The sequence below is a fragment of the Chroicocephalus ridibundus genome, chromosome 19, assembly GCF_963924245.1.
Source record: "Chroicocephalus ridibundus chromosome 19, bChrRid1.1, whole genome shotgun sequence".
Taxonomy (NCBI): domain Eukaryota; kingdom Metazoa; phylum Chordata; class Aves; order Charadriiformes; family Laridae; genus Chroicocephalus; species Chroicocephalus ridibundus.
Window position 1 is genome coordinate 840,592 of NC_086302.1, and position 19,664 is coordinate 860,255.

The window sequence follows — 19,664 nt, forward strand, 5'->3', positions numbered from 1 at the left end:
CGGCACGTCGGGCGGCGGGGGTCGCTCCCCGCCGGGCCTCTTCGCCGCCGCCTCCTCTCCGCCGCACGGCGGCCCCGCTCCACGCCGCCCCGGCGGCTATAAAGGGCCGGCCGCCGCCCGCCGCTGCCTCTCCGCTTGCCGAGCCGCAGTGCGTGAGTGGGTGTCCGGGGCCGAGCGCCGCCCCGGGCCGGGACCGCGGGGCAGGGAGGGCACGGGGAAAGCGAGGGGGCGCCGGGCGAGCGCGGCTCCGGCCCGTCCTGTCCTGTCCTGTCAGCCCGGCGGCCCCTCTCCTCTCTCAGCCGCCGCCGCGTGTTGGTTATTGACCCGCTAGAGCCGCTCAATTTTATATATGCGTGTATATATATATATATAAAATATAAACATAGCAGAGAAGATTTAATTTTAAAAGAAAGGTTCGCATAAATATATATTACAGAGAGGATTATTTTTCCTAAATTTTTTTTTTTGTTTTTTTACCTCAGAAAATCAAACGGCATCTGCTCTGGAGAATTGGGGCTAAAGTAGACTTTTAAAGCAAACTAAGGGACGTTTTTAGGGAGACCAAGGACGGTTTTGCCCAGGAGCTGACAGGAGAAGCGCTCAGGAGCTGACGTAGGAATTTTGGCTTCGTATCCGAGAGCCCTGCTCTCCTGGAAGCTTAACTTTGTTTTTTGCTGATTTCTAAGCCTCTCCTTCCCCATTGGCTGCTGTGTGGCCCCCCAGTTTTGCCCTCCCTTCGGTCATCAGCCCCCCCCCAGCTTAGTGAGGCTTTTAAATAAGATTTTGAGTTTTCCCCCAGTTTAAATATTTACGAAAAGCTTGACCTAAAGAAACCCCAAGAATAAAACCCTGTGAGTTGCCGGCGGGAGCGTGTGGTGAGTGGAAGATGAATGCGGCTGCCAGCAGTTACCCGATGGCGTCGCTGTACGTGGGTGACCTGCACCCCGATGTCACCGAGGCCATGCTCTATGAGAAGTTCAGCCCCGCTGGGCCTGTTCTCTCCATTCGGGTCTGCAGGGATATGATCACCCGCCGGTCCCTCGGGTACGCCTACGTCAACTTCCAGCAGCCAGCAGATGGTAAGTGACACATACAACATCTGCAGCTTTTCTTATTCACTTTTTTCCATTAATCCACACTGCCGTTGGTACGTACTGCCATGCAGCTGCCTACAAAGTGTTACAGGGTAAGTAATCACTTGCTAGTGATTGTTGTGAAGCTGGAATATTTTTTACAACTCAGTGCCTCCGAAACAGTCTGCCAGTGCGCATCTTGGTAACATCTCTGATAGACAGCCCTATTTCTCTCTTACTAATATTAATGTTTGGAGACTTGGGTTTGTTCCTTGTATAAGAGAATAATCTCCACTCTGTTCCCCTTTGTCCTTGTGTAGGTTTGAGCCATTTGTGTGGGTCTTCAGGCAGTCAGTCCTGGCAGAAGTAGTTCAGAGTAGTCAGCCCTGGCTGAACACGCAGTTTGACTGGCTGGGCCTCTGGCTGCCCACTTGCTCCAGTTTAATATTTGGGAGATCGGGTGGACTGCAGGTTGCTGTGTTTGTGCAAGCAGCTGGATGGGTCTCAGAGTCTGGCAAGTAGGTGTACTTGTATTAATGGGAAAGAAGACGCATTGTTCAATTCATGGGAAACCAGGTTGTCTCCCAGGCAGAAGCCAGGTTGATTTGCTCTTGCCAGACACTTTTTTTTCATACTTTAATTTGGCTCCTGCTCAAGTAGATACTCCAGAGCTGAAGCAGCAGAGGCATGTGAAAGATGGGACAGAAGAGGTCATTTTGGAACCTGTCTTTTCTGGAAGAAAAATAGGTCAGCGTTTTTTGCCCTAGTTTTCGGAACCTTTGCTGCTTGACTGGTGCAAGTTTACTCGTCTGTGCTGTGATTTATCAGCATCTATATGCGATAGAGACGTCCAAAGGATAGATGAGAGCGAACTTTTCCCTTGAATTCAGAATCAAGTCACAACAGTGCAAACTTCAGCAGCAAGTAAACTTTCCTTTAGCCTCTAGTAGGTCATCCTGCTTTAATTTTTACAGGCAGCAGAGTGATCTGTTTGTTGCACTGACTGTTATATTGACTTTGGATCAAAGGATTGGTTGCATGAAAAACAGAAACTTTATTACAAAATTGTATTTCTGCAAACTAGCAGAGCCTCTGGGGTTGAGCTCTTGGCTGGAATGTTTGTATTTTAGGTAGTCTGTTGTGACTATGGGTCATTTTAGCTTCCATCCTCTCCCAGGTTGAAGTACCTTCTGCATGCTGTTTTCTTGGGGTACTGACTGATCTGATCAAGCACTTCTCGTTCTTTCTCTTATGCACCCCAGTGCATAATTTCTTATCCATGGAACTCTTAGAAGTGCTTTTTATGCAGGCTAAGCAATGTTATTTATGTATTTTAAAACTTCTCAGTGAGAAGTAAAGAACCCGAGAGCCTGTATGTGTGGTGCTCTCCTGCTCTGATGACCCTGTCTGCTCTGACTCCCTCTTATAAAACCAGTACATTCATGTGCTGTACAAGCAAAGGTACAGTTATCCAGGCTCACCTGCCTTTGTCTAGGTTGTGATCTCATCTTTTAGGAGAAGAGAAATAAAAACAAGCAGCAGAAATAAAGTCAAGAAGGAACTCCGAGTTTGGATTAGATAAACGTTGGAGAGATGGGGTGGAAAAGTATAGATAAAGTTCTCTTAAAGTAGAGAAGACCTGTATAATAAGTGTAGTTGTGATCTTAAAAGAGAAGAATTGTTAGTCACATGTGCTTGCTTTAGCAGAAATAAGTTCTGCATGTCATACAAATACAAAGACAGGTGGCCTTCCAATATATTTCAAAGCAATCTTTAATGGTAATAAATAGGCAGGAATTTAGAGGGAGGTTGCATCATTCTGGGCTCCTGGAGAGGCAGCAGACATTTTAGGAAGTCGCAGTACTTCAAGTGATACTTCGAACAGTGGTGTCTTGTTACTGGTAGGTCTTAGAAAGTCAAGTGATTTAAACCTAATCATTGAGTTAATATCGGGAAGGAGAAGTATTCAAACTCTTCCTGCCCTCATGAAGAGATCTCTTTTGAAATGCTTCTCATTTCTTCTGTCTGGAAAACTGCAGCATGTGTTACTTCGCTTAAGTAAAAAACAACTGTTGTACTAAATGTAATGCAGCAGAACAGAAACAGATAATTTTGGAAAGGTGAGCCTGTTGGTGGTGTATTGTGGTCTCTTCGAAACAAAGACTTGAAGATGAAGAATATAATTCTTATTGTCAAATGCAGGAATTTGGCTTTTGTTTTCAAGGTGACAGTACTCAGTATTGCCTGCATGAGGGCTTTCTGAAAGGAGGAGGGATCTGTATTTTCTTACAGGAATGCATAATCAGAAATGCATTCGTACTTCATTTTACTAAATCTGTGAGAAGATGGGGGATGTTCTGTAGCACTGTAGGGATCTGTTTTGATTTGTGGGTGATAGTAGATGCTACAAAATACTGTGTAAAAATAGTCAGGAAGTTTTGTGCTCTAAAAACTTTTAGGGAAACTCTTGTGGACACACTGTTAATATGCTTGAAGTGGTAGTAGGTATTAAAGAAGTTGATATATGATAGTTTGCATTTCCCTGGAACCTTTTGTGGAAGGATGAGTGCTTCATAAATCTGAAGAAAACAATGTTTTACCTTTATTTGTGGGAAACAAGACTCTGTCCATGTAACTAGAGAAGACCACAGAGCAAGTCAAGTAGCCGGAACTCTTCCCCATTATGTGGGGCCACCAGGAAATCACACTTGTCACATCCCGAATGTGCTCTGTACTTCCAGAGTTCCTGTGTCGGAATTGGTTCAAAGCTTGCTTTTTCCTTTACATTTTTGTTAGCTACTGGAGTGATCCTTGACTCTGCAAAGGATTACTTTCTGGGCATGCATTGTCTAACTGGTAGCCTGCTGCAGAGAGGTTATTTTTAGTAAAAATAAGCTCTGCTGTTTTTGATTGCAGTTCTTTGGTGTAGTAACCAGTGAATACTGAATCTGTCATACTGTGATAGGCAGATTAAGGAAATGCTTCAGAGTTCTGGCTAGTTCAGGCTCAGAATATTTATTCTTTTTGACTGTGAAGAAGGGAAAGAAAACAAACTAATTTCATTTGAAAGGAAAGCTGGATTTCCCTTTTCATGTGTTCCTCATGCAATTTAATTGCATTCCAGGGTTTCATAACATTGACAACAGTCAATGACAACTCAGATAATGAAGCAGAGAGACTTTAATATGGCTATAGAGATAAGCTGTTGTGGAGGTACAGAGAAAACAGAACACTTCAGAAGCCAAGAAGGAACCCAGAGCTGGGAATTAGTAAGTCTCTGAAGAAAGGTGTAGAACGTAGATAAACTTTTTGTCTCTTCCTTAAAAATGCAGGTGTGAAGTTTAAAGGGAATAGAGGTTATTTACATGTGCTTCATTGTGAATAGTATTTTGTTCTAACTTAAACAATCAAGGGATTTAAGTCTGTTCTGTATGCAACCTCTCCTTTTTTAAAAAAGTTTTTATATTTGTGCTATGTGCTTTTGTTGTCGGGTCTTTTTTGCTTTGTGATATAAGCGAGAGCCCTGGTTTGCAGAGCAGCCACCTTTGCAGAATAAAACTCCTTGTGCAGAGTTTCTCATGGGTGAATCTTGATGTGTGCGTGTGGTTATCTGTCTTTGTGCTGCTCAACCACAGTTGCTAATTCCAGCATTGTGTTAGCTCTGCATCATGGAGCCTGTAAGGGAGATTAATTACTTTGAGGCCTAAGGCAAGCTGCAAGGAGTGTTCATATGCTTTCCCTGTCCAGAAGGCTGTGGAAGAGGAACGAAAAGGAAGCCTGAAAGGGGTTCAGAGTGTGTATAATGTTATATATGAGTTGCAGTTGAGTCTGCTGGAAGGATGACAGGAACCAGCGGGAGAGCAACAGATACAGGAACTGAAATGGCTGAAGCTTTGTGGCTTAAATAGAAGTAAATGAGAAGGTGTTTGCTCAGATTAAGGAAATGAATCAGATGTGCCTAGTCTGAGTCATTCACATAACTCATGCTGATCCTTCACCGGTTTTCTTAGTTACTGGTGTAGTATGATTGCATTTCCACCTGTGGGTATGGCAGACCTTCCTCAAATCAGGGGCTTTCTTATACTACTGCCCTCAAGAAGTGTCTTGAGTGAATTTCAAGCAGAGTATAATAATAGAGAGGAATACTAGCAGGCTATTGGAAGAGCAGTGCAATAGTATCTGCTTAAGTATATGCTTAGGAAGCTTGAAATAACTGGGGGTAAGTTCATAACTAGTCTGTATCTTGGTAGCTGCTGTAGAGTGTTTCGCAGTTCCCTCTGGTTGTGTGCCACTGCTTCATCTGCCTGTCACCTTTCAGCAGGAGCCCTGTTTCTGCTGCAAATGGTATATACAACTAGTTTGTATACTTGCCAACACATACTTTTGGAGGACCTCTCCCTGCTATAAATAAACACTGCCAAATTTGACGAGCTGGACCAAGTTGCCTGCTGAAGTGCCTACTAGGAATGGACTGCAGGAAGAACCTCAGTTGCATTGATTCAGAGTAGCAGCTGAGGAATCCTATTAGCATGGCAGTTAATTGCACTTACCACCTTTGACTAAACAGAGCTAGTAGAGTTGTAGCAAGTATAACTTTCCTCCTTACTTTTTTTTTTTTTTTGGCAAACCTGACTACTTCAGGCCATCAGAGCTTGTTTTCCAGCTGGGGGTATGTGTGTAGGACTGTGGGAAATAGTGACAGCACCACTTCAATTTAAAAAGCAGTAACAATAAAAAAACACTTCCAAAGCACATGAAAAATACTAAGAAACTTCCATGCAGTAGTTGAAACTGACTTTGGGGGTAGGGTATGCAGGAGCCTTGTAGGCAATGTCTCATAGGAGCTCCTAGAGGTAGTTCCATGAAGTGCTGAGTAGTTCCTCTGGTTGCGCTAGCAGTCCCACAAAAGGAGAAGGTGTTTGAATTGGCATTTTCCTTGAATTTGCTGCTCCTGAAATCTAACCAGCAAGTATCATTGGGTGAAGGTGGCCTGGAAGAATTAAGACAAATTTTGAAAACTTTTTCTGCCCTGTTAATATTCCTTGATTTTAATGCCTGTCTATCCCTCCCTTTCTCTGCTTCATGCTGGGAATTAACAGTCTTTCTTTTTCTCTGCGTACTCCATGCTGGGAGTGTTTTCTGGCACAGAAGAGTCCCAAGCATCTCAATTTTATGAACAAGATCCTAATGTGTGTACGTAATGATCCTTTTAATATATCAGTAGGTAGCAGAAATAGAATCATGGAGGGGGTTTCAGTTTAGGTTAGAAAGACAGTGCTGGAGTTTTTGAGTTTAGCTAAACACCTCTCTCTTAATCAGATCAGCTATATGGACTTGTTTCCAGAGTTTAGTCCTCTCTTGCTGTCAACTTTAGATGGAGCAACTTGGGAATAATTTTTTGGCCACGCAAATTATAGAGGCTGACTCATGTCTTCTTCCCAGCCAGCCACGTGTTCGTGCACATTTTCCGTGACCTGATAGGCAAATGATCCTTTTCTCTTAATAGAAATGAGTATGGGTAGATGTGAGCTTCATGAAAAGCAAACAAGCCAAACAGTCACTTTTGTTACTTCCTTTTTCTCCCAGGGTTTCCTGTATTTCCTTTCCTTCTTTGGGTGCAGCAATTTACCTTTATAATAATTAAAAATAGAACTAATAAACCGCAGGCATTTTGACATTCATTTTGCTGTGGTCGTTAGAACATTACTCTCATGTAAACTTAAAATAGTCTGTTAAACCTATTATATACTTAAACATGTCTAACGACTGTGCTGCAAAGACCTCCCTTGAAACATTAAGTTAAAAAGTCATTGGAATTGGCTGCCTGTGATATTGCCCCAGGTGTCTCTACGAGCTGAGTAAAATTCAGAGAAAATGATCACCCACATGATGGAAACCTTTATTCTGTAACAAACCACAGAAATCTGTTCTTGACTTCTCTTGCAGCTGAGCGTGCTCTAGATACCATGAATTTTGATGTGATCAAAGGAAAACCCATTCGCATCATGTGGTCTCAGAGGGACCCCTCCTTAAGGAAGTCAGGGGTTGGGAATGTCTTCATTAAGAACCTGGACAAATCCATTGATAACAAGGCACTTTATGACACATTCTCAGCGTTTGGGAATATTTTGTCCTGCAAGGTGAGATGTGGTTACTTTGTCCAATTCTGTTATAGCAGTGACATGATCAGACATGTCCAACATAGGAAGCAAAAGGGACGCATTTCAGCAAGTTAGGAGTGGAGTCTCTAAAAGGCAGAGTTGACCAAAAGATCAGGGATTGCTGAAGTTACATCAGATTTGGTCATGAAGTGTGCAAGTCTGAAGCATGGATAATGTCTTCCTAGTGTTGACCCCTAGCAGTAACTTATTTTTACATGTTCGCGTCTCGTATCTGAGCGCGATAGAGGAGAAAACATGTTCAGAGAGCTGACATTTTGTTTTCCTTCCACATATCCAGGTGGTGTGTGATGAGAATGGCTCTAAGGGCTACGCATTTGTGCACTTTGAGACCCAGGATGCTGCAGATAGAGCCATCGAGAAGATGAACGGCATGCTGCTAAACGACCGCAAAGTGTGAGTGTCACAGCCAGAAGCAGCAACGATCGCATGAACCGTGATGCATCTCGGTATTAACAGGGACACACAAGGCACTGGTTCTCCTGGCCCGAGCCTTGGCCTGCTACCTCTCCACTACAGGGCTGGTGAGTGACCCTGCCCAAGCCATGGCCTGCTACCCCTCCATTACAGGGCTGGTGGGTTTCCCTAACCAAGCCTTGATTTGCTACCTCTCCGCTAGTGGGCTGGGGTGGGTTTCTGTGGCCAGTACTCTCTCCACTGCAGAGCTGGGTGGGAATCCTTGTCTGACTCTCTCTGCCATAGGACAGGTGATTTTTCTGTGGCCTGTTTGTCCTTCTCCTGTCACGCTTTCTTGTTCCCATTTCCAGCTCCTACTACACACTCATTTTTTGCCTCACTGCCGATTGCACATTGTTTTTCCACTCTTGAAAACAAGATGCTTATTGGGATTTTCATTCTTTCTTGCAGATTTGTTGGGAGATTCAAGTCTCGTAAAGAGCGGGAAGCTGAGTTGGGAGCCAAGGCAAAGGAATTCACCAATGTTTATATTAAAAACTTTGGGGATGACATGGATGATGAAAGACTAAAGGAGCTCTTCAGCAAATATGGTAAATACAGAAATGCTTTTAACGAGGCTCTGAATTTCATGACGCGTGTTAGTTTAACAGTGCTGGTACCAACTGTATATCTCTACGTGGGTCACTGAGGCTGAGGAATACAAAGCGTTGAGGTGTGGGTAGTAGTTGTGCCAAATGTTGGGACAGGAGGCAGAGGCTGACCAGGAGATGAGAAAGAAGGCCGGTGCTGCTATATGAAGTTTAATAGTCTTGAAAGAGTTTAATGATATTTTACTAATCCTGTCCTTTGGTAACAGGTAAAACTCTGAGTGTTAAAGTGATGACAGACCCCACTGGAAAATCCAAAGGCTTTGGCTTTGTAAGCTTTGAAAAGCATGAAGATGCTAACAAGGTATGACCAATTTTTCTGCTGCTTGGGTATCTTCAGAGAAGAAAAGCTGACTTGGTTTATTGTAGGAGCCTGTTACTAAAATGAGAGAACATTCTGCCTTGGGCATAACCTCTTCTATGTGTGGGGACTTAGAAGCCTTTTGCGCCTTACTAGCTTGACATTCAAGGATAACCTGGCATTTCCTCAGAAACTACATCCACACAGAATGCAGTGGTATAATCGAGAATGTTAATTGCTGAAGAAATGCTACAATGCAGGGCTTCAGGAGGAGGAAGGTGTCTAGAGTGAGAACATGGCTTAGAAAAATGGTCTTCTCTAAGCAGTATGCTGGTTAAAATTTGGTCTTAATTGCAAGAAGGGGTGGGGATAAATTCACAAGTTGCTGTTAGTCCAGCATTTACAGTGGTGTTGTCAGCATGGTCTCTCCTGATAACTTCAGTTTGTCTTTAATTAGCCTGTTACGCAGAAGCGGTGCAAAGGTAATGTGACAACCTTGGTTTATTGGCTAACAGGCTGGGCTACAATGTGAACTTTGGACAGTCCTGTTCAACAGGATCAGGTGCTGTCTTGATTCAGCAGTTGACAGTTTCCTCTTGAACCCTCTATCCAGGCAGTAGAAGAAATGAATGGAAAGGATATCAATGGGAAAATGGTATTTGTAGGCCGAGCACAGAAGAAGGTCGAGCGCCAGGCAGAGCTGAAACGGAAGTTTGAACAGCTAAAACAAGAGAGACTCAGCCGGTACCAGGTGAATAGTCTGTTCCTTTTCTAAATTTAAGCACTGTTTTCAGTCTTTTGGCAAACTTGAAAGGAACAGGGAACTACTGGAGCGAGTCCAGCGAAGGGCAACCAAGACGATTATGGGACTGGAGCACCTCCCTTATGAGGAAAGGCTGAAAGAGCTGGGACTCTTCAGCCTGGAGAAGAGAAGGTTGAGGGGGGACCTGATTAATGTTTACAAGTACCTAAAGGGTGGGTTTAAGGAGGACAGAGCCAGGCTCTTTTCAATGGTTCCCAGCGACAGGACAAGGGGCAATGGGCACAAGCTAGAACATAGGAAGTTCTGTTCAAATACACGGAAAAACTTCTTTACAGTGAGGGTGACAGAGCCCTGGAACAGGCTGCCCAGGGAGGGTGGGGAGTCCCCTTCTCTGGAGATTTTCAAGACCCGCCTGGATGCAGCCCTGAGGGATGTGCTTTAGGCAGTCCTGCTCTAGCAGGGGAGTTGGACTAGATGATCTCTAGAGGTCCCTTCCCACTCTGAAGATTCCGTGAATTGACAAAGTAGTCAGTCATTGTCCTATGAGATATCCCGAGAGTTAAAATGTAAAGGCGACTCTGGTATTTGGGGGCAAAGGGGACATAATCTTGGCAGGGAAATATTTAGGAGGACATGAGAAGAGAGAGTCATGCAGTCCCCTTTAAACTGGGGATGCCAAGAAGGATGGAAAGAGTCAACAACTGTTACCTGTCTAATTTATGGCAAAACTGGGTCATGTCAGAGATGGCATCTGATTCTTTCCCACTTCTTGCAATATAGTGCTGGACTGGGAACACACGGTGCAGCAGGAAAGCAGAGGAAATCCAGACAAGCTCCCTTTCACCACAGTGGGACTTGTCTCTATGCCTTTGCAACATTTATTGCCTTCAGCTTTGGGTGGTACGAAAGGCACGTTATGCTAAATTAAGGGTTTTCAGATAAATTACATCTGACAGATGAGTGCTAACAGTCACTTAGATTTTAATGTTATGAATGTCTCGCTGTTCTCCCCTTTCTAGGGTGTTAACCTGTACATTAAAAACCTAGATGACACTATAGATGATGAAAAATTGAGGAAGGAGTTCTCACCTTTTGGGTCAATAACAAGTGCTAAGGTACTGTGGGCGTTTGGGGATATTTGGATTTTAAAGCCTGAAGAAGGAACTATTATCGACATGGGATTGAATGGCAGTTCTTGTATCCTCTGGTCATTGTGGTCCTGAGAACATCTGGACTAGTAAATACACAAATTTCTTTGGGTGTTGGTGGGATTTTGCTGAAAACTTGCTTCATTCCCTCATCAAAAGAGCGGGCAGGAAGCAGCAGACATGCTTGTTTGAGGTGACTCCCAATAAGCATGAAATGGCATTTCCTTACGCGTGTGTAGAGACTGCACCAAATCTTTCCCATTCCTTACTGTGCAGTGTGGGCCTGGGGACACATGGTGCTTACAGAAAAGCAGAGTAAATCCAGGCAGGTGACGTCTCATTCAGTGAATACCTGTCTCTACACCTCTGCAACAGTTATGTCCTACCTGCCTGACAGCTGACAGGTAAAAACTGTGGATTCTTAGGCTCAGTTTTTGTAATGGTACTCCACTAGCAATTGATCTTTACTGCAGGTGATGCTGGAAGATGGACGGAGCAAAGGGTTTGGCTTTGTCTGCTTTTCCTCTCCAGAGGAAGCTACGAAAGCTGTGACAGAGATGAATGGGCGAATTGTGGGCTCAAAGCCATTGTATGTTGCACTTGCACAAAGGAAGGAAGAGCGAAAGGCCCATCTAACTAATCAGTACATGCAGCGCATTGCTGGGATGAGAGCCTTGCCTGCCAACACAATCATTAATCAGTTCCAGCCCGCTGCTGGGGGATACTTCATGCCTGCTGTGCCCCAGGTGAGCTGAGCTAGTGTGGCTTTCTAACCTGTCTTGGACCTTTGATGCTTCAGCTGCGGTAATCTTGTTGAGCCTTTCTTATGCCTATAAGCAAATAACCCCTAATGAGGGGTGCAGTCAGTGGAGTTAATTCTGTGACTTCCCAGCTGCCTGTTCTCTTAATGTGAAGTGAGTGTTGAGTCCTGGCAACAACTGCCAAAACATGTTGTGTAAACAGTGTTATTCGCTTAGAAGTTGCCTCTGAGCTTGTCTGTCTGTCTTCAGGCTCAGAGCAGACCCACTTACTATGCACCCAACCAAATGGCGCAGATGAGACCCAACCCACGCTGGCAGCAGGGAGGAAGACCTCAAGGTGAGTACACTAGAGATGATATTTTGGTTGTATGACTCTCTTGGCTATGCTTTCGGACAAGAACAATGCATGCTTCCTGTAGCTGACTGTCCTGACTTGCCAGTCAGTTCTGTTTTGAGGATTTCCCCTCATTTTTTCCATTAGGCTTCCAGGGAATGCCAAATGCCATGCGCCAGTCTGGACCACGGCCAGCACTGCGCCATCTGGCCCCTGCCGGTAATGCTCCGGCCTCTCGTGGCCTCCCTGCCGCTGCCCAGCGAGTTGGTAAGGTGTCTGCCTCCCAGGCTCTTCCCTTTGTCTGTGAGGGAGGAGGATGCTATTGAGACTTGACTTCTACTTCCCAAAGATGGTTGTCAGATATGGATAACCAAAGGCCACCTGGAGCAAGGGGCAGAGAGACAGCACCTGAACCTTTCCTATTCCTTGCTGTGCAGTGCAGGGCTGGAGACAGGTGGTGCTACAGCACAGCAGTGGAAATCCAGATGGGTTGTTTTCCACTGGTTTGGAACTCATCTCTACACCTCTGCAACATTTACCACTCAGAAAGAAAGGCTCTGTAGGTTATGGATATTGTTTTCGGAGTACAGCATCCAAATTCGTTTTATTCCAGTGAATAACTAGAAAATATCTTAAATGCAGAATATGGCATGCATGGTTTAGTTCAGGGAGAACAGCCCCTTCCTGAAGTAGCCAGTTGCATTTTGGAGACGCCAATTTCTAAAGTGTTACTATGCAGGGCATAGTTTGAATTCAGCAGTGAATATCAGACATGTCAACTTGCTTTCATGTTGCTACAGGTGTTTGTAATTCTGTTTTTTGCAGGCGTTGGCACTGCAGCGCAGAATTTAGCTCCTCGTCCGCCTGTAGCTGCCCCCGCTCCCAGAGCAGTTCCTCCTTACAAATATGCCTCAAGTGTCCGCAGCCCACACCCAGCTGTACAGCCTTTGCAGGTAACAAAGGGTCTGGGGTGTGAAGTCCCTGCAGTTACTGCAATCCAATGGGTTTCACATGCAACTGAAGTGTTTTTACAGAAACGTCAAACTTACTTTTGTAACCCAGGCAGGCATCATAATTTGGAATTTAAAAACCTGGCAGTTGTACTTTTGCTAAAGGCAACCTCGTTGGTTTATCTGTCTTGTACTTCTAAGCCCTTTTTTACACAGATTTGCTGTAAGGATATTTTTCTAGGTTCTTTGCTTTCCCATTTTGCAACCATTCGTTCTCCCACCTCTTTGCCAAATACTCACTAGGGTATCATTGAAAGCACATTTTGCTTTTCCCACAAACCTCTGCGCTGTTAAAAAAAAAAAAAGCAGGCATGGATGGTGCTTGTTCTCAGTTGAGGTATTTGTCTCACAATGTTTGATCCAGGTTTTGTCAGATATTTACAGTGTCTATGTGTGACATTAGGGGGTTTTGAGTTCAGGACTTGGAGGGAGCACGTTTGTGAACCAAGGGCACCTCACCTGTCCTTTTCTGAAATTTAAGTCTGCTGTAGGCTTGACAAAGATTGTGTTTTAGGAGGAGGGAATATCTTGCTATTGTGTCTATGAAGCAGTCAGCCCTCGTATTTCAGAACCCTCATGTCTGCCCTTCCATAGGCGCCTCAGCCTGCAGTACACGTGCAGGGACAGGAACCACTGACCGCCTCCATGCTGGCTGCTGCCCCTCCCCAGGAGCAGAAACAGATGCTGGGTAAAGTGAAACTCCAGTTCTTACACATTGCGTTTTACTATGGAAATCCCCTCAGCTTTCAGAGATACCTTTTTAATTGAAACTCAACTGTCTGAACTCTTTTTCGTCCCCTCCCTCCACCCCAGGAGAACGTTTGTTCCCTCTGATTCAAGCTATGCACCCCAGCCTTGCAGGGAAGATCACAGGAATGCTGCTAGAGATTGACAACTCGGAGCTGCTGCACATGCTGGAGTCTCCAGAGTCCCTCCGGTCAAAGGTAGACTGGTCTGTTCCTTTAGACGGGCTGTATTGTGGGAGACCTTGGTCCAGAGCGCGGGTCTCACAGGTGACTTGTCTCCCCGAGGTGGAGGAGGCTGTTGCAGTGTTGCAGGCTCACCAAGCCAAGAAAGAAGCTGCCCAGAAGGTGGGCGTGGTTGCTGCTACCTCTTAAACCCAGGAAGACTGGTGAGTGTCTGGGTCCATAGCTCCAGTTCAAAGCTTGCAGAATCAGAGTAAAGACGGAATGACCGTTAGTGAACACAGCCAGTCTGGAGGCCCATGTAGGTCCGGGTGCAGCACTTGTCTGATTTTAGTCCACTCTTTAAAAAACAAAACAAACAAATCAACCCTAATGCAGTTTTTCCCATTGCAATCTGTATTGTAGAAGCTTTAGAAATATTCTTCAGAAATCTTAGTTTAATTAAGCATCAGAAAGATGTTGCGTAAGTCCCTGAAGTGTTCCTAGTAGTTGACATGTCAAGGAAGGAATAATGTATTGAGATAAGATAGATCTTGCAAAACTGCTAATCTGGGAAATAAAATGACACGCATGAGATGTTCCAGTGACTTTGAGGCTAAATCGGCTGTTAATGCCCATTCCTCATCCTGACAATCACTTGCCTGCAGTAGATATTAAAGTGCCGAAGTCAGGAATGTCATTTCATTGCATCGGTCTATGCAAACAACCGTCTCCTGTTTTGGATCTGGCTCTTGTTTAACTTCTGAATAAGGTTTTTGGTTCTTTGCCTCTTCTTGCTTTTGGTGATCCATTTTTCTGCGGGTTGTCAGGAATTGTCACCTTCAGTACTCTTTGTGAAGCTGTTGTGGTCAGATGTCACAACTCAAACGCTGAAGAATGATGAAGGGTTCTTCTGTTTTCATCTATGTATTTCTCAATGGCTCCAGGCCCTGGCTTCTCTGCTAAAGAGTTTTGAGTTTCTTGTCAGATGATCAGAAATGGATATTATCCACAACTCTTAACAGCTTCGTTCTACCTTGCAGATTACATTGGGAGTCCTTATGGTTTGTAAAAACGGGGAGGTTCACTAGCCTGGAGCGAGGTGGTGCTGTGTGTAGGTAACTCCTCTTCCTCTCTTCCTCTAGGATGCAAAGAAGCCAAATAGCCCCTTCATGGACATCTGCTCAAGATGTTTGAAGATTCTTCACTGTCCTGCAGATTTCAATGCCATGCATCATATCACATAGTTATATTGCATTTTGTAAATTAATCTTTAAGATCTTATTTAAAAAGCCAACTCTGAAGCTCTAGATTTCCAAAAGCAGAATTGGGCTTGCAAGCTTTTCTGTCGTGGTCAGAACAGAGCTACCCTTTGTGTCTTCTAAGCAGGATATTGAGGATTTTAGGTTGAAAGTTATTTTGTGGTTTTGGTTTTAACTGAACAATCCACTTTGGAAAGCCTAGAAAGCATTTATCAATAAAGGAATAAAAACTTTCATTGTGTCACTTTTTTCTCTCTAGATTTGATAAGTAAATGCCATGTGGCTTAGTAAAATTAAACTGGCAGGCAGGTGTCATAGGTCTGTATATTAAAACTGTGATTGAATCGAGTTACTCTGCTTGTTAACTTTGCGCAGTTGCTATTTCGAAGCAGCTGTGTTAAATTTTTGCCACAGGCCGATGATGTTGGGTTTGGTTCATGCCCGCCTGGGCCAGGACTATAACGAAGCGCCGATCTCACGGAAGGGCCTGGAGGGGTCCCCGCCGCGCTGCCCGCCCGCTGCCGCCGGAGGGCGCTCGCCGCCCGCTCGCCGCGGCCCCTCCCGGCGGAAGGGGCTGGGCCGGGGCCGCGGGGCGGTTCCGGGGCGGAGGGAAGATGGCGGCCACCAAGCGGGTGCTGTACGTGGGTGAGTGGCGGGGCCGGGGCCGCCCCGAGCGGGGCTGGGGTCCGGCGGGCGCTGACGGCTGTGTGCCCCGCAGGGGGGCTGGCCGAGGAGGTGGACGAGAAGGTGCTGCACGCCGCCTTCATCCCCTTCGGCGACATCACCGACATCCAGATCCCGCTGGACTACGAGACGGGTGCGTGGCCCGGGGCGGCGGGTCGGGCGCATCCCCCCGCTGCGGAGCGGTGAAGGGGGCAGCGAGGTGTCCCCGGGGGGCGACACACGGGCCCCAGCCGCTGCTGGGTGGCCGCGGGACCGGTGTGTCTGTGCTGCCGCTGACCGCTTGCTTCTCTCTGTCTGCAGAAAAGCACCGGGGCTTCGCCTTCGTTGAATTTGAGCTGGCGGAGGTGAGAATCACGGACTGCGGGGGTCGGAAGGGACCTCGGGGGGTCATCCAGTCCAAGCCCCTGCCAGAGCAGGGTCACCCAGAGCAGGTCGCACAGGGATGGCGTCCAGGCGGGGTTGGGATGTCTCCAGAGGAGACTCCACACCTCTTGGGCAGCCTGTGCCAGGGCTCTGCCACCCTCACAGCAAAGAAGTTTTTCCCCGTGTTTGGATGGAACTTCACATGTTTCAGCTTGTGCCCGTTGCCCCTTACCTTGTCACTGGCCCCCACTGAGCAGAGCCTGGTCCCGTCCTCTTGCCAGCTGCCCGTTAGCTGCTGGCCCAAAGTGTCCCCGTGCTGACCCTCTGGCTCAGCAGCTCTGGGGGCGTTTTTTGGCTTCATGGGCAGCACAGGCTGGCTTATATTTGCTGTCTTATAATCTGTCCTGGGCTTCATACATGAGATCTCCCAAATATTTTATGTAAGTGATAAAGCATCGTACGTATAATGAGTTTACTGGGTTGATTACGGGAAGACGAGCCCCAGATCCTGGTTTGGATGCAGCTCTCACAAGGTCCATCAGTTTTTACAGCCCTGGGGTAGATGATGTTTAGGAAAACAGTCCTTTGGCAGTCTTCTTTTGCAAGGAGATGCTGGGGCGTGTATATGCTGAGCCTGGCTTTTAAAGATAGAGAGAGAAGACATGAAAATAATTATTTTCTTTGCCTTTTTGGCAGGATGCGGCGGCAGCTATTGACAACATGGTATGGACGCTCTTCCCACTCCCCTGCTGGGCTTTGCTGCCTTCCCAGTGGCACGGCGCGGGGTCCTGTGTGCCGTGGGCCCCACAGAGGAATCAAGCTCTGTTTTCCTCTGACCTCCACCAGGATTTGGGGGGGTCTCAGTGATTTTTTTTTTTTTTTTTACCTTTTGGTGGGCTTTGTTGTACTTTTTCTCTCTGCAGAATGAGTCTGAGCTCTTTGGCAGGACAATCCGTGTCAACTTGGCCAAACCAATGCGAATTAAAGAAGGCTCATCCAGGCCTGGTGAGTTGGTGCCTGGGAGGGGAGAGTGTCCCAGGGGGACGATCAGAGCTCCTCTCATCAGCCTTTCTGCTATCCCAGACCCCGAGGCAGAGATCTCTGCTCTGCCTCCTGTTTGGGATCTTGGGGATCTGAGCAGCAACCTAATAATCAAATAAGTTAATAACCAAATAACCAAAAATATTCCCCACGTCCTCGGATGGAAACACTCTTGGCTGCACTTCTAACTGTCTTCATGCCTTCTGACAGAGGGCACGGCACGAACACACACACGCGCCAGGCAAAATTACCCACACATCTGGCCACGTCTGTAAAAGTCAGTGGGGCCAAGGCCATGCCAAGCAATTGCCCTCCGTGAGGGTAGTTGCAGCGCGCGGGCTGTGAGCTCGCCCAGTGATGTGTGGCAGCTCTGGGAGGAAGAGGAGATGACTTTGTCCCATGTTTCCCTGCACGCGGTGTCCCCTGGGGCAGGCTGCTGCCAGCCAGGTGCTCCCGTGTCTCGGGTGTGATCCTGCTGCCAGCGCTGTGCTGCGTCCTGGCCCATGCGGCTGCCTGTGTGCTCGTATATGGCCCTTCGGTTCGGTTCCTGTGCTCTGACCCTTTCTTTGGCCATCACAGTCTGGTCGGATGATGACTGGCTGAAGAAGTTTTCAGGGAAGACTCTGGAGGAGAACACAGAGGAGGCAGGAGCAGAGGCCCCCAAACCAGAGGTGCAGGAGGTAGGAAGAACAACCAGAGCCACCCTGTCCCTGCTGTCCCTAAGGCTGAGAGCGTGAGGCCAGCCATCTCTGGAGGCAGAGCAGAGCAATGTCATCTCAACTTGCTTTTTTTTCTCTTCCTGCCCAGGGTGAGCCTCCTGCCAAGAAATCCCGGGCCAACCCTCAGGTTTACATGGACATCAAGATCGGAAACAAGCCTGCGGGGCGGCTGCAGATCCTCCTGCGCTCAGATGTGGTGCCCATGACCGTAGGTGAGGAGAGGACCGGCCTCCCCAGTGCGGTGGCTTCCAGCTGCAATGCAGCTCTCACTTCTCCTGCCCCTTGTCCCCAAACAGAGAATTTCCGCTGCCTCTGCACCCACGAGAAGGGCTTTGGCTTCAAAGGGAGCAGCTTCCACCGCATCATCCCCCAGTTCATGTGCCAGGCCGGCGACTTCACCAACCACAATGGCACTGGAGGCAAATCCATCTATGGGAAGAAGTTCGATGATGAAAACTTCATTCTCAAACACACCGGGCCAGGTAGAGCCGTCTCCCTGGGCAGGGGCTGGAGAGCAAAACGGCTCAGCATCATCTGGGGGCCACGCTTGGTCTGTTTTGACCAAAACCGTGTTGATAATAGCAGCCCTGAATTATAATCCGTGTTGGCCAAACACTTCTGCCGCGGCATAATCTTCCATGGTCAGACCGTTGCGTCTCACCAGTATTCAGCAAGCAGAAATGCACCGTTCTCTCTCCATCCATGCACCGTTAATTTCCAGTATTACAGAATGGAGAAAGCATTTCAAAGCTGCTGTCCTGTTTCATTTTAAAGGAGGAAAGTCACAATGTGACTATGAAAAGCAGCAAGAAGCAAGCAGGTTTATCTCCATACAAACGGCTTTTCTATTACTGCAACTAAGAATAGATACGAGCAATCTCCACCACTTTGCATCTTTCATGCTTTCAAGTGTTTCTTTCTCAGTGTAATTGGTTTTCTCCAGTTTCTGTGAAGCTTAATATTCAGTGGCTCTCGTAAAACCCGCAGCGTTTTGCAGCGCATGGGAGTGGTTTGTGTTGAAGTAGCAGCTCACGTGCTGCAGCTCGTCCCTTGCTCCCCATCCATAACAACACTTTTTGGTCACAGGGCTGTTATCGATGGCAAACTCCGGGCCAAACACCAACGGCTCCCAGTTCTTCATCACTTGCGACAAAACAGACTGGCTGGACGGGAAGCATGTGGTGTTTGGTGAGGTGACGGAGGGCATGGACGTGGTGCGGCAGATCGAGGTAGGTGCCGGTGGTCGGGGTAGAGCCTGCCTCCGTTCTGCCCTTAGATTTTTGTGCTTTTAATTCTTACTGCTCTTTTCCCAAAGGCTCAGGGCACCAAAGACGGGAAACCGAAGCAGAAGGTGATTATCTCGGACTGCGGGGAGTGCCCGTGAGCTCGGCTCTTGGAGGGGGCTGGCGGGGGGGGAGCCCGGCCAGGAGGGGGTAGGGATGCGACTGGGGTGGGACGGCCCCACGACCCCCCGACAGCATCCCGCTCCCCCGGCTTCTGTGGAAATTGCCCTGCGAAGCTTGGCGTGAGCGTGCCTGGGGGCAGCGCTGCAGGGCTCCTGCCTGCCCCAGGATAAGTCGCTCCTCGGCCTGCGCCATCCTGGGCTGCCCCGAGCCGGGCCAGGCCCTTCCGCTGCTGTGTTCAGGAAAGACTTTATATTTGGTAAAAATAAAACCTAGTTTTAAAAATACTGAGGACATACCTCCGGCTGCTGAATTCTCCCCGTGTGAGGATGGTCTTTGAGCAAAGATGCATGTTTTTGCATTTGCCCTTGTATTCTCAAATACGGTACCTAAATCCTGGCTCCGGGGGAAGCTACCCGTGCCGGGGCGGGAAGAGCAGAGCCGAATCTCTCCTGCTTTTCCAGCAGCAGGATCTGGTGGAGGTGTTTTGGCCTGTTCCTAGCTCTGTAGTGTCTTTTCCCATCAGCAGAGGGAGGCAGGTCCCTGGTTGGTGGCCGTCCTGCGGAGAGCCAGCCTGGTCCGACCCCATCTGCATCCGAGAGGGATGTGGAAGTGGGAGAACAAGAAGCTAGAGAAGAAGCTAGATGTAGCTAG

At 47.3% G+C, this 19,664-nt stretch overlaps 2 protein-coding genes and 3 non-coding genes across 7 annotated transcripts; all 5 read left to right on the plus strand.

Annotated features, from left to right (window-relative positions):
- Positions 1 to 15,036, plus strand: PABPC4 (poly(A) binding protein cytoplasmic 4). Of its 3 annotated transcripts, XM_063355759.1 has the most exons (16): positions 13 to 148; positions 483 to 1,079; positions 7,020 to 7,213; positions 7,533 to 7,648; positions 8,120 to 8,259; positions 8,526 to 8,620; positions 9,231 to 9,368; positions 10,400 to 10,495; positions 11,002 to 11,274; positions 11,539 to 11,626; positions 11,771 to 11,890; positions 12,449 to 12,576; positions 13,228 to 13,321; positions 13,447 to 13,577; positions 13,665 to 13,765; positions 14,684 to 15,036. In XM_063355759.1, the coding sequence occupies exons 2-15, from the start codon at positions 887 to 889 to the stop codon at positions 13,749 to 13,751; spliced, it is 1,893 nt and encodes a 630-aa protein (XP_063211829.1). In that variant the 5' UTR covers positions 13 to 148; positions 483 to 886; the 3' UTR covers positions 13,752 to 13,765; positions 14,684 to 15,036. The 3 variants fall into 3 exon arrangements, with proteins under 3 accessions (XP_063211830.1, XP_063211828.1, XP_063211829.1); XM_063355758.1 differs by having other exon boundaries at positions 4 to 1,079; XM_063355760.1 differs by lacking the exon at positions 11,771 to 11,890 and having other exon boundaries at positions 1 to 1,079.
- LOC134525424 (small nucleolar RNA SNORA55) lies at positions 10,128 to 10,260 on the plus strand. Its single transcript, XR_010073769.1, has one exon. It is a non-coding gene; the product is annotated as a small nucleolar RNA SNORA55 (small nucleolar RNA).
- Positions 10,773 to 10,905, plus strand: LOC134525423 (small nucleolar RNA SNORA55). The gene has a single exon (XR_010073768.1). It is a non-coding gene; the product is annotated as a small nucleolar RNA SNORA55 (small nucleolar RNA).
- On the plus strand, positions 12,028 to 12,160 carry LOC134525422 (small nucleolar RNA SNORA55). Its single transcript, XR_010073767.1, has one exon. It is a non-coding gene; the product is annotated as a small nucleolar RNA SNORA55 (small nucleolar RNA).
- A 349-nt stretch (positions 15,037 to 15,385) lies between the features above and the next one.
- On the plus strand, positions 15,386 to 19,297 carry PPIE (peptidylprolyl isomerase E). Its single transcript, XM_063355761.1, has 10 exons — positions 15,386 to 15,445; positions 15,519 to 15,617; positions 15,785 to 15,828; positions 16,544 to 16,570; positions 16,771 to 16,852; positions 17,468 to 17,568; positions 17,696 to 17,819; positions 17,904 to 18,089; positions 18,694 to 18,836; positions 18,923 to 19,297. The coding sequence occupies exons 1-10, from the start codon at positions 15,415 to 15,417 to the stop codon at positions 18,989 to 18,991; spliced, it is 906 nt and encodes a 301-aa protein (XP_063211831.1). The 5' UTR covers positions 15,386 to 15,414; the 3' UTR covers positions 18,992 to 19,297.
- Positions 19,298 to 19,664: the final 367 nt, after the last annotated feature.